The 14,214-nt window shown below is 39.8% G+C and overlaps 1 protein-coding gene across 1 annotated transcript in view; it reads left to right on the top strand.

The window, feature by feature from the left end:
- WDPCP (WD repeat containing planar cell polarity effector) overlaps positions 1-14,214 on the top strand; it is a 250,030-nt gene that overhangs the window by 74,701 nt on the left and 161,115 nt on the right. Inside the window, exons 2-4 of the mRNA XM_034764195.1 lie at positions 8,763-8,847; positions 10,315-10,359; positions 11,412-11,462. Coding sequence (XP_034620086.1) covers positions 8,787-8,847; positions 10,315-10,359; positions 11,412-11,462 — 157 coding nt within the window. The 5' untranslated portion in view covers positions 8,763-8,786. The remainder of the gene's footprint in view (positions 1-8,762; positions 8,848-10,314; positions 10,360-11,411; positions 11,463-14,214) is intronic.

Genomic DNA, 14,214 nt, shown 5'->3' with positions numbered 1-14,214 from the left:
CTTCCTGTCCATCCCTGTAAGCTTTCTCCCTTTTGCCCCCCTGTTGCAAGGGAACCCTTAAAAGGGCAATGCCCTTTTCTTCCAGCAAGCTGGACAAAGACCCAACACACACAAATGTTTCAGTGGGCACTTTATATTGCTATAACTATTTCAATATGGGAAAGGGAATTAAGCTATACTGGTATAAGGCACCTTTATGCCAGTATAACTGTGTCTACATTAGGGCTTGGACCAGTGTAAGTATTTCACTAAAAAAACATTCCCCATACCAAAATAGGTGTGCCAATACTGTGAGTGAATCAGGTTGTAGTTAATATAATATTGCATAAAATGGAGATGCCAGTGTATAATAAACACAAATACTTGTCCATCAGCATCTAGAAATATAGAGTGTTCATACAAGTGTATTTTAGAACATCTCTTCCCTGCAAATATTTGAACAGGAGTGAACTGACAAGTTGTTGACATTTTTTCAAGCGATTGCTAATCCAAGAAGTCAAACATAGCTGATCCGCAACAAATAGTGGTTCTTCACCATGTGCTTCAGGATTCTCTACAACACACAGCTAAGCAACCAAACTGTTCAAAATAATGATTTCTGTTCATCCTGATACTTAGCAGTCAAATAAAAATGCAGTGAATTTCTGAATTTTGTATTTATTTTTACGGATACTGTTTAAGGATCTGATCCTGCTATAGGCTCTGCAGAGGTGGCACTTTCGGCCCACATGGATCCCCATTGGACCCCATCCATGCAGAACTAGTTGCAGGATCAGGACTGCAATATTTTATATCCAGGTAAGATAGATGAGCAGCAGCTATATTAAATGAAAGATATGCATTTAAGATGCGCTTTTAATTACTATCACTTGGGGTGAAAATGTTTGTTCTGATTTATAGCTGAACTTTTGATTAGGATGAGAGTTATGTAGTAATTTTGATATTTTTAAGGAGCTATATAAACACTGAACTATCTTAAAATTTAAAACTGTAAATATAACTTAATTATTTGTAATTACAAAAGATAGGACTTAGTTTCAGATTTCTAAAACAATAATAAAAACCATGAAGAATTAATTCAATGGAGCATGAAACAACTTCACGGCATATGGACATAAATTTACAATGTATGATTTTCATGCCAGAATTCTTGGGTTATCAGATAATGTATTTCCCTTCAATGATTATTCAGCCTTTTCTTACAATAAGAGCTTCAGTGTGTATTTCATTACAGTGTATACTGTGTGTTGTACACTCGTCTACATATTACCTTTTTCTTCTGAAAAAAGTCTGAAACTAATACTTTAAGATAGGTCAGATTTTGAATTGAGTTGGTTTATAAGAACATGTATGGATTTCCACTTCCTAAAACTGAGGATTGCATTTATAAATGGAGGTCCTAATTCCCATTAACACTAAAGCCTCTTTACATTTCTCTGACAGTGTAAAGGGGATTTTGCGTAAAAAGAGGTATGTGTGTGGATAAATGTAATGTAATTTGTACTCCATTTAAAGCCCTTTACCCTGCCAGAGTGGCATAAAGGGACATAGTGAAAATGAGAACCAGGCCCTGCATGTTATTTATTATGCAATGTCAAACTCCTATTTAAACACATACATACAGCTTTGTTAATGCCACCTTAAAGATGAGAATTTAAACATGCAGATATCAGAATGTCAGAGTTATGATTCCCACAGCAACCAAACTTCAGTTGTTCAGTCTCAAGTTTAGCTTGTTCTTTGCTAGAGTTCCTAGGTAGGGTTGCCTGGCATCTGTTTTTTGACCAGAGCACCCACTCGAAAAGGGACCCTGGCGGCTCTGGTCAGCACCACTGACCGGGCCGTTAAAAGTCCAGTTGACAGTGCAGCAGGGCTAAGGCAGGCTACATGCAGGGCGCTCAGAGAGTGCTCCACAGCTCCCATTGGCCCGGAACAGCAGCCAATGGGAGCTGTGGGGGCGGCACCTGTGGGCACGGGCAGTGGGCACCGCACAGAGCCGCCTGGCCACACCGCCGCCTAGGGGCCGAACATGCCGGCTGCTTCTAGGAGCAGCCCGGAGCAGGGCAGTCATAGAGCCTGTTTTAGCCCTGCTGTGCCACCGACTGGGAGCTGCCTGAGGTAAGCGCTGCCTGGCTGGAGCCCCCACCCTCAACCCCCTACCTGAGGTCGGAACCCCCTCTCGCACCCTAACTCCCGCCCAGATCCCACACCCACACCCCAACCCCCTACCCCAGCCCTGAGCCGATTCCTAGAGCCTGCACCTCACACCTCAGCCCCCTGCACCAGCTCGGAGTCCCCTCCTGCACCTCAAACTCCTCATCCCCAGCCCCACTCCAGAGCCCGCACCTCCAGCCGGAGCCCTCACCCCCTCCCACACCTCAACCCCCTGTCCCATCCCAGTGAAAGTGAGTGTGTGGGGGGAGAGCGAGCGGCGGAGGGAGGTGGGCTGGAGTGAGTGGGGGCGGGGCCTCAGATAAGGGGTGGAATGGGGCAGGGCCTCGGGGAAGGGGCAGGGTGGGGCAAGTGTGTTCAGTTTTGTGCAATTAGAAAGTTGGCAACCCTATTCCTAGGAGGTGTAAATTCTTATCTGTAAAATCCAGGTAAGGGGTGATTAGATACGGAGATGAACCGGAAAACTACATCTGCCCCCACAAGTCCCGAATTTAAATCCAAATAAAAACTGTGTGACTTGGGGATACTTCTGCAATGAACCAAATCCCAAATACCTCTTGCATTTGGGAAAGTTCAGTTTCAATTCTAGATCTAAATTTAGAGGAAGCTCTTACAAATAGACCGAGGCAAGCAAATCCCTCTACCCGCTCAGATTGCCACTGACTTCAGTGGTGTTGTGCCGTGGTGTAGCGGTCTGCTCACCTGGCTCCATTTGCAGGATCTAGCCCTTAGACATTCAGGCCAAAGCCAACAAACACAGCTAATTTCCTTGTCGGCTCTCCTGAATCCAGCCATGGTAAGCAGATGGAAGTGGGAACGCCTACATGAATAATATTGACATGTATATGAAATTTGAGAGATAATAGTAGAGTGACCAGATGTCCCGATATTTAACCCTTTGTCCTGCGTCCCGATCAATGTACGATCGGGACGCCATTTGTCCCAATATTCAGGTAAGGAGGCAAGAGGGAGGCGGGTGGTGATCCCATGGGTGCTCCGGGGCTGGAGCACCCACGGGGAAAAATTGCAGCCAAGCTCCCCCCTCCTCGCCTCCTTCTCCCCCCCTTCCCTCTAGGGCGCCGCGTCCCCACTCCTCCCCCCCTCCAGCGCTTCCTGACGCCTAACAGCTGTTTGGCGGCGCTTAGCACTTTCCAGGAGGGATGGGGGAGGAGCGGGGATTTGGTGTGCTCAGGGGAGGAGGCAGAGAAGAGGCAGGGCAGGGGCGGGGAATTGGGGAAGGGGGTGGAATGGGGGTGGGGCGAGGGTGGTGCAGGGGCGGAAAGAGGCGGGGGTGGGCGAGCACCCACCCGGCGGAGGGGAAGTCGGCATTGTAGGGTTGAGTGGCGGGCGGGGGAGTGAAGAGGCGAGCGGCAGGCGAGCGGGCGGGGAGGCGAGCGGTGGGACACAGGTGAGGAGGGACGCAGCAAGCCAGCGGCAGGCCGGGGGATGAGGAAGGGCACGGTGGGGGGGCCGAGTGGGGAGAGGGCGGGACCTGGGGCAGAGTGGGGGTGGAGCCTGGGAGGAGCTGGGGTGGACTGTGGGCAGGGCTGATGGCACCCCAGTGTGTCCCGATATTTTAGTGTGGTGATCTGGTCACCCTAGATAATAGAGTAGTTTCCTTAAATCACTCAGATATTAGCAGTTTGGTGGAATAAACTATAAGGGAGAATTAAGAATCTGGATTATTTTTGTACTCAACCAGATTACAAACTGATTCCTAATGTAGGTTTTTTAAAAAAATCAGATTATCTACATTTTTATTTTGTTTCTAAATGCCTTCCATTATATAGCACTCAGGTCAAATATTTTTCCCAAGACATGACATCCATGTGAACAGACACAGAGGGAATGATCCTGCTCCCATAAATGTCAATGTATATTTTTCCATTAATTGCTATGGGAACTGGATTGAGCTCAAAGAGATCTACTTGTTTGTACTGGATAACTATTTGTTGTTTAAGCTAGTTGATCAAGTTACAGTAAAATAAAATAAAAAAAGATTCCTTTAAAAATACGAACCTTCCTGTTTTCCAGCTTTTTAAAACGTGTTTTGCATATTTTGCACAATGAAATATATTTGTCTGCTCATCAAAGCTACAGTACATACCTTCTTATCTAGTGTTTCTGATTGGATCCAAACTTTATCTCACAGAGTTGACTATTACATTTCTTAATATCACTGTGCTGCAAGGAATTACTCTCCTTGGTGAAGGAGAAATTGCTCATGAAGAAGAAGAAAAAGAGACTGATCACTGCTGCTCCAGATATTACATCTCAGAAACACAGAATGAATTGTAGAGTGGTTTTCTGGCTTACCTCATTGGTTGAACACCTGATATCTGATCAGTTATAGCTTTGACAATGAAAATGGGAATGAATTCCAGTGATTACAGAGAGATAATTCTGATGCCCACATGGAAAAAGTAGAAAAAACAAAACTGAGCTTTGGAAGATATTCTGTCCAGAAGCTTATAAAAATGATAGCCATTTCCTTATTCTCTCATGTAATTAATTTTGCTAAAGTTAAAAAAAAAAGTGGTGATATTTTGCTAAAATAGAGCTCACGTTAGGACTTTGGAAAAAGCCTTAGCTAATGTATAGTTAGATAAACATCACGGCAAAAATGTGTGTATATATACAGATATATCCCAACTATCTTTATATAAAAATAGGTTGGAAAATCTTCCTAGCAAAATAGTTCTTTTTCTTTCAATTTTTTAAAACAGAACTTTGCAAGCTTAAGGAGAGCTTTAAGTCAATGAAGAAATCAAACGTCAGAAAAAAATTAAGATTACAAAACTTATAAACCAGAAGCAAGAAAAGGGCATACGTAAAAGGTAACCTGCACTTGTCTTTACAAATCCTGCAAAGATTTATTTGCTTAAATTCAAGCACATGAGTAATTTCATTTAGCTCAATGTGACATCGCATATGCTTGAAGCATGTGCGTAAGTCTTTGCAGGAGCAGAGCCTAATTGATGCAGTCAAAGAAATGTTGTAAACTTTGCACATCATTTTTTTTTAAAAAGAGTTAAGAAAATTGTGCAACAAATCAAGTAGTTAGATACTGAGATGCTATAATTTGATTGTTGTGCCTGGGTTGAGTTCCTTCAAATATGTTTCCTACCAGAGGAGAATAATTCCATAATAGTGAATATTAATTCATGGAATGTATCACATTTTATTTTAGGGACATAAGTCTTCCATTCATACAGACTGGAGTAAAATATAATTAAACAGAAGACATCTCAGGTTAGGGGATGGTTAAAAAGTTTTTCCAGTGGACTGGTGATCACTTCACCAAAACAAGCCATCTCTACAACTGGCACTGATTGGCCTTCTTGTTGATAGTCAGGGCATAAAGGCCAAGGATAGGATGGGTCTATAAACTGAATTGCCCCTCATGCCTAGATGTGGTACCTCCAGATCAGGCTTGGATATGTTGGCAGGATCCATCTTTTACTCCTGTGAATAAACGGAGGACATCACTCCCCTGGACAGTCAATCCATCATTTTTCAGCTGAGGACTAAAATGTAATTTTGAATATGCTGCTTCAGTTTGATCATTTTCCTACACACCCTTTTTTTTTCAATAGTGGAGTGAAAATGTTTAAAAATAGGAAAAGTATCCAAAAGTTATTATTTGGTGCTGAGTGCAAAGCACCTTTCTGTCTTTTCCTATCTGACACTCAAGGGAAAAAAACACTTGAAAGCATTCTTTTGGTGCTTAATCCGGTACTTCCCTTTTGCTCCTCTCTTCCTTTCTGTCTCTCTGATGCTCAAGGCTTGGCTCATAAAGAGACTAAAACCAAAAATATAATGGTAATAATTAGATGAAAAAGCAAGAATTTTGTTCTAAGAATTACCATAACTGTTAATGTCTCTGTTGGCTCTCATACTTGGAGAAGTTTAAATCAGCTTGGGGGATACCATGTTTAGCAGATGTTTTCTACTCACTCTTCATTGTAATCCGATTGAGTGAATGGTGACTTTGAAGTTGGCAATGAAAAATGAGCTTAATTTGTGAGTGACAGTGAACCTACAAGCTTGGAAGAAGTTGATTGCCAGAATAAAAATGTAAGACTAGTCAGAGAGAATACTTTAGAGACCAGACCACCAGGTTTGAAGTATGTAGATTTCTTGTAACCAAAAAAAGGAGTCTAGGAAATTTCAATGAATATTCTGCCTTCCAAGAAATAAAATGAAAGCAGCCTGAAGTCGTAAGAAGTCAAAGTATATCAGTTATACAGCTGAGGTGCTCTCCTAATAATAACGGTGAAGCAATATTGTACAGTGAGGTCCTCAATGGGTTTAAGTCACATAGTCCATTAACAAATGTCTCGTGAGAATTTTTTTTCTCCTACTGGTATAATTGGACCTGCTATCTCAGAAAGATGGTGTTGTGCATCCTAATCTGAAGTTGTTGAGTTGCTCCACCTCTGAGCTTGGGTCACAAGACATTAATTCTTTGTGATCTGGTGTGCCCTGTTGAAGGACAGGAGTTTTTTTGGTGCAGTCCAGAAATCAATTTACGTTGAAATACTATTCTCAGAAGTGGAAAAGATTTTCTCTATAAACAGATGGTAACACCATCTCCAGGTTCTGCATCCATATATTAGATTATTCATTGTGCCTAAGTCTCTCAGCCTCTTTTCTTCTGTCAAGGTGCTCCTGCATGCCAGCTCAATATATCATCTGTGAGTGGCAGATTCTATTTTTTTTTTCAGTCAAACCGCCCTCACAAAATTTCTGAAAAAATGCGGTTAATTAATGTCTTCCCATCAGTCAGAGAACAAATTCTATCAAGGACCTTAACCTTGTGATTCTTGAGGACTTGTTTTTCTTCCACTTGTCAGTTACATCTGTAAGAAGAACAAGAGTATTATAGAATTTAATGGCTAGCCTCCTTTCACTGTCTTCCACATGGACAGTGTTGTCCTGTGTCCTCATCCCATACTTATTCCAAAAGTGGTGCCCGAGTTCCAGCAATCTCCTGGTGTTCTTGCCAAAACCTCATTCTCGCCCAGGGGAGACTATACTCCATTCACTAGATGTCGTGTGTTTTGAACTTGTACTTGGATAGGACTAAGGGGTTTAGGAAGTCAGCAAGATTTTTTGTAGTTTTGGGGATCAGTGTAAAAGGAATGCTTTTTCAACTCAGCAGTGTTTAAGTGGATTAAGCTGTGCACTGAGATATAATATGTTAGCTAGGGTGAAAGTATCTCAGAGTATTACAGCAATCTTTATCAGGACTAAGGTGACATCCATGATGAGTCTCTAATATTTTCATCATACAGCTCTCTTGATTTGACATTTATGTCAGATGCTTGTTTTGGGAGGGCAGTTCCAGTTAGAACTCCTCAGCCCATCTTTCTGTGGGTGTAGTACTATTTAGACTCCCACAGTGGGAAAATGAGAGCCTATCTCCAAAATGAAAAACATGGCTCTGGCCAGTACCATAAGAACTACGGTTCTTCAGGAGTGTTGTCTCTGCATATTCATGTTAAATGCCCTCCTTCCTCTATTCCGCAGAGTTCTACTTTGATGCAACCATTGGGCAGAGGCAGTTGGGGCACATGGCCTTGTTTGTAACCTCAGCTGGGAATATTTGGTGCCACAAGAGGTTGGTCACACAGGTCCAATGGAAACTACTTTCCAGAAGGTTTGTGATGCTCAGTGGCATGGGAGGAGAGAGGGGACAGAAGGGGACTCATTCTCACAACTGTGAATATGGAGAGACAACACTTTAAAGAAACAAAAAACAGTTAGAATTGCAATCATGTTACATAACAGTCACCTTATACGTTTTATCTGATTGACACCGGTTGTCCTTGTGCGTTAGTAATAATTTAATATAATATCCCTATGTTTCTGATCTAGGAAAGCCGTCACTTTACGTATTTCACTTTAATTACTAGTGCCTGCAAGGCTCTCCTGTTCAAAACTCTCTCTTGACTTCACTGAATGTTCCCTATGTGCAGGGCTTGCAGGGTCAAACCCTACAAGTATATTCTAATATTCCGGGGTCAAACCTTAAAAAACAGCCTCTAATTTTGCTTGCACAGTTATTACTTTGACACACGCATATGTAGTAATGTATGTAAACAGCTGCAAGGACAAAGATAGAGCCTGGTTGTAAATTTGGCTCTAAATATAAAGCAAAAAAAACCCCAAACAACCTTATTGTCTCAAATTCATTCTCATGTGTCACTGACTTTGCTGTTGCTGAATATGTCAACTTTTAATGAGAGGCAATTACAATTATTCAAAATGGTATATTTCAGGCCCTTAAAAACTGTTTCTGATCCTATTATAATACCTACTTAGAATTAAAATACAATCCATATATACATATAGCAGCATAGTACATTTAGTATAACAGAAAGGACTAATTTTTTGTCTCCTAGGTAGCATCATTCATAGGAGCAGAAATAAGAGCAGTACTGTATGTGTGGTTACTATATAATTCTGCTTTCAGAATATCTCCAATGGCAGGCTCTTTTACCATTAAGTTGCCAAGGGACTTTCAGTTTCACTGGTGGTAGAAGGTAATTAATTTGCACATGTTGTTTCTTTCCTTCCTTTGATAGGACTGAGTTTCCATCTGCCATCAGATGTCTTTCTGCCTGACTGAGATGCACCTGTGGTCTTTGAAGAATACCTTACATGTTGGGGGTAAATCAACTGTGACCAAATTCCAACCTTTTCCTAAAACAGAATAACAAAACCTGTCAATGAATATTCAATTGATATAAAATTCTGAATACTCATGTAAAGTTGAAGTTTATTTTTATGCTTGGGGAAAACAAATTATATAAAAGCAGTATGGTATAATGTGGTTAGCTTCTTATCTTGTCATAGATCTCGAGTATCTTTGTCAATAATGAAAAATTATTAAGATTATATATTGTCTAATTCATGTTTCCTTTTAAGAAGCCATGTGCTGCTTTACTATAGGTTTCACTATAATGACTAGTTTATTGATATTCATTCATACATTCCAGTTGATTGCAGAAGAATTATAATATGTACTTAATATGTAACAATACTTTATTGCTCATGCTCTGAAAATGTTGAATGGAGAACTGGTATACTTAAGATACATTTATCTTATTAAACTATCATTCCAGTTTACAAAGTAATTTGAGATACATGACTAATTACCATCCATGTGGAAAAAACCTTTATACTTCTAGCTTTGCAAGTGCTAAAATCCAATGCTCAACAAACCACTGGTTTTGAAATGTGTGATACCAAAACCACATTTATTTGACATCTAGTCCCTATGACAGTTGTAGCAAGGTGCATTCCAGTAATACTAAAAAATATACAAAAATATGATTAATCAAATATTGACTCAATTTCCCGCAGTGTCCCATATCTTTATGAGAACAAGCCTGCTGTAATGACAACTAGATAAAATGTTTAATCAATAGCCAGACTGTCCATAAAAGCCTGGTAGCCTAAATAAAATAATTAATTATGATAATTGTAATTAAAAGCATGTTATGAACTGTTACATTTCAGAAACTTGAACTGTTAGACTTTGTTTGTTGGGAGAAACCAGATCTTTAAATGATTTCTTTGTAATGGATTCCAACCTAACATTGCTTTTGCTTATTACAAATAGTGTGTATAAAATCCCATCTCTGGAAATGATAGCTATGTGATAAATTGCAGAGCCATATGATAAATGAATATATCGTGCGGCTTTGACCTGTTGCCCACTAACCCATCTCCTTCAGCTCTTCAGGAAGCTGCTATTTTATTTTAAAGTCAGCCAGCCAAAGAAATGCCTTCCACCTTCTTCCCCAGCTGAGGAATTTCCCCAAAAATCTCTCCCAAGGCCAGGATGAGATAGAGTGAGTCTTGGGACAATTTATAGTAAAATGGTATCTCTTTAAAGTCTAATATCTTAGAGCACCACATAGCTAGAAATGGGAGTTTTTTACCATGGGAAGGGGAGCTTCCCAAAGTGCACAAGTATAAAAAAAATAGTTGCAATTTACAGGCCAATAGTGGTAACATTGCCAGTCACCAGGAGGCATTTTTTTAAAAAGTGACTCAATTTCATTTTATGTGCTACATTTTTTCAAGTGACACACAATCACGATTTAATGATATTTCCACTTGATTATGTAGATGAAGACATTGGGATCTATCAATACTATGACAAGAAAGAACCAGGTACAGTATAAATTGTATTTAACTATAAAAAAACCTGTTTAAAACTTTGAAATGTTTGGTCTGGTTTGGGAACAAGTTGTTTGGCTAATGGTGTTATGTATAAACTCAGCAATGAATTTCTTCTTAATATGCAAGTATCTTTTTGTATTTCTCTAGAATCAGGAAACAGTCACAGAGAGTCTGTCTCAAGTAATCTGAATCTATTTTTAAACTTTTTATTCCGATAGACAAAAACTATAGATAATAATTAAATGAATCATAAAAATGATTAAAGGAACTTTCAATAGATATGATTGAATGCCTCTTACATTTGGAGAGTGATAAACTAAACATCAACCAGGCCTCGGAGTGTCTATATTTTCTACCTAACAATCTTGTATGTGCTATAAAGAAAAATTAATAAAACTATTTAACACTATAATTTAAATGTAATATAGTGTTTCAGATATGTCCAATTTGATATTGAGCATTCCAGTAATTTTTTATTTGTTGGAATCCCAGCAGAGGGCATCGTAAACGCAGAGGAATGCACTAGAGTTAGCCTCCTGGATCTTTACCTGATATCTGAAATAGGCATTTCAGAGTGAATGATCAATTTTCTTTATCTGATTAATCCTGTTAATCCTCGAAGTTTCATGATGGCCCAAAAGGTCTTTTCAGCTACAGTTACTTCCTGTTTCAGGCCAGGCTAAAGCGGAGGCTTGTGTGGGCATCCCATGTACTTAGTTTGGTGGTTAATATGCTGTCTCCATGGTTCTGATGACAGACTGACTCAGCTTCTCTCCTGGATTCAGTTGCAGCTCACTTCACTATCTGATGAGATTGGAGGCTCAGTAATACTGGCCCACCTGTTGGGCTGCATAAGCCTTTCTTTCACTGCGAATTTAAGATATCTGACTGTGAGGTGAAAAAATCAGGGCTGTCTTAATTTTGTGTAAATTTCTGTGTTTTATTAAAATGTCTGAATCGTCTCTTTAATGTATTCATATTTGCTGACAGCAGTTTTGAGGGTTAACATTCGTCTTTTCATTCTCTCCTCCCCTCTTTTTTAGTATCACAAACGAACCATGGTTACTTAGAAGAGAAACAACAGCTTGTGGAATGTAAGGACATTTTCTAGGTTACTTGTTGTGATAAGATTGTGTTACTTTTTTTTAATTGCTGTTGCCCCTAGCAAAACACTAAAATAATCTCTCTTCTTCAACCTCAACTTTCTGCACATACCATATAGTAGGAGACTGAATATCATAGACCTAAAGAGCACAAAATAATTCACAAGATGTAACTAAACCTTCCTTATGTAATTGCAATATATTTTTTCTATATATAGAAAATATATGTATTGGGGAGGAGGGATAGCTCAGTGGTTTGAGCATTGGCCTGCTAAACCCAGGGTTGTGAGTTCAATCCTTGAGGGGGCCACTTAGGGATCTGGGGCAAAACCAATACTTGGTCCTGCTAGTGAAGGCAGGGGGCTGGACTCAATGACCTTTCAAGGTCCCTTCCAGTTCTAGGAGATAGGATATCTCCATTAATTTATAATTTTATTAATTTTATTTATGTCATTGAGCATGGTAGTCACAATTGTTTCTCATTTCTCTTGCCAAGTAAAAACAGAAATAAACATAATCCAGGACTCTCCTTATCAAGTTTAGTCTGCAGATTATCAATAAATATCTTAAATAATTGAAAGAATTTAAATATTAATTGGTACAAAACTAAAAATTTTCCAAGAGGAGTAAAAGAAACATGGCGCTAATAATCAGCTGTATTCCTAATTTGTTTGGTGAGGTTTTTTGGGGAAAATTTACATTGGATTATATGTTCCTTCTCGCTGGTTAAAAGAAGTTTTAATGATGCTATCACATTACTATCACAATGCTGCTAGAGGTTTATCATTTGAATAACAAAACCTTCCCTCCACCACAAGTTTTGTAACTACTGCATAGTTACTCCTTCTCGTACCACATTGTAGTGTTCAATCTGTATTGCATTACAGCTATGAAAAATCAAATTGATTTTTATGGGATTTTGCAAAATAAAATTTATACTGTAAGAGTTCCCTTAACACTGTATCCGATCATAACTGAATTAGTATTAGGACCAAATTCTTCCTTCAAATAGATATGCAAAATTCTCATTAATTGAAGTGGGATTGGTGTGTGTGTGTTTGGTGGCAGAATTTGGCCCATAAGGACAAATCCCCCTGGGACCCAGTCCCCAGTATGCTCGGAGGGCCCTTTGTCCAGGAGAACTAGTGAAGTTCTGCTATAAAGCGGGGCAAAATTTAAGGAGCCATATAGAGGATTTACATCCCTTGTATGCTGTGGAGTATTGTTCTGCATGGGTTCCCTATATGATGGGTCCGTCTGTTGTGGGCAGAGCAGAGCCAGTAGATACTGACTACACAGCTGCACCAACCTGCTCCTCTCGTATATGTGACATGCAATGGGAGCATAAGCTACTATAGCGGTGTTGCTGTAATTACTCCCATGAACTGGCTCCACTACTGCTCTGTGGCATGATGGGAAGATTCCTCCCCTGTAGGCCCCATTGGACTTCTCAGTGCACAGCCCAAATATCAGGGCTCTGTGCTGAGATCAGGGCTGCCCCAAAGCACCAAATCTCACATGACACTTTTATGGGCCATATTTTTGACAAGGCTGCACTGGCTAATTTTGTATTCAAATGGTGATTTGGACATATAATTTGGTATTTGTATGAGCAAGTTCCCATTCTGTATATGTAGATAAGAGTTCTTAATTTACACAGAGGCTTATTGAAAAAATGATCTTACATGCCTAATTAGAATGATCACAACAGTTCCATTGACACTGGCTTGGTCCAATACAAGGGAAGCTGTATGTTCATGTGCTTTTTGTTTGGTTTTGAATGATATACATAGTGCACGACTGAAGGACTTTATAACATTTCTGTTATAAATTGGTTTTGTGGGGAGGTTTAAACTTGACTGTTAATTCATTTGGCATGAAAATTGACATACAAACTCTGACAGCTCAGAGCTCGACACTTTTCACCAAATCTCCTTTAAATAGTTTAGACCGATAAATAAAGAGAGAGAGAGAGAGAGGGTTTTCCAGTTTCACAGGCTTTTTTGTTATGTACACTTGGGGGGGAAAATTGCTCACTTTTTAAATAATGACATTTAGTACGTTATTAAAACCTGATCTTTCAGCTATGACACAGCTATTGCCATTAACTCCAAAGGGAGCTTTGCCTTCCTAAATACTGCAGGGTCAATATCTTTGGCTAAATGTTTCAAAAATTTTTGCCGAAAGTTAGGCATCTAAATAAAGTTAGTAAGATTGTTGGAGAATTGTAAGTATCCATGATTCCTATTTAAGCGAGCTAAGCACTCATATACCCTGATCCTGAACTTCCTGTCTAACCTACCCCCCAGCTTTTTTTTGTAAGCTTGCCGTGGCAGACACGTAGAACCAAATTTTCAATAATAAATGCCTAAATGGCTCATATAGTAGTAGTAGTAGTGCAGGGCACAATTACCAGTTGACATCCATGCATGCATATTTTGTGGGCACAAGTTAGTGCTTGCTTTTGGAATTTTTGCCCTTAATGTTAATTCAACATAATAATATCTAAGGTGAGTCAGGAGGGAGTTGATAACTTGCATCTCTGTGAGCTAGAAACACTGTGCTTGGGAGACTTTCCCATGGCAAATGCTTAGCAGCTGGGGAGGATATTCTACCCTGAGAGCTTTATCCATGATTCCCATAGTGAAATCGTGGTAGGTGAGGATATTTCATGTTAACTGTTCCTATGACAGAGCCTTTCAAAAGGGTATCATTTGACAATAGAAACCATACCCACTTCCCC

The sequence above is a fragment of the Trachemys scripta genome, chromosome 3 (assembly GCF_013100865.1).
Source record: "Trachemys scripta elegans isolate TJP31775 chromosome 3, CAS_Tse_1.0, whole genome shotgun sequence".
NCBI classification, from domain to species: domain Eukaryota; kingdom Metazoa; phylum Chordata; order Testudines; family Emydidae; genus Trachemys; species Trachemys scripta.
Note: the sequence above shows the minus strand (reverse complement) of the source record. Positions and strands in the feature narration are given on the sequence as shown.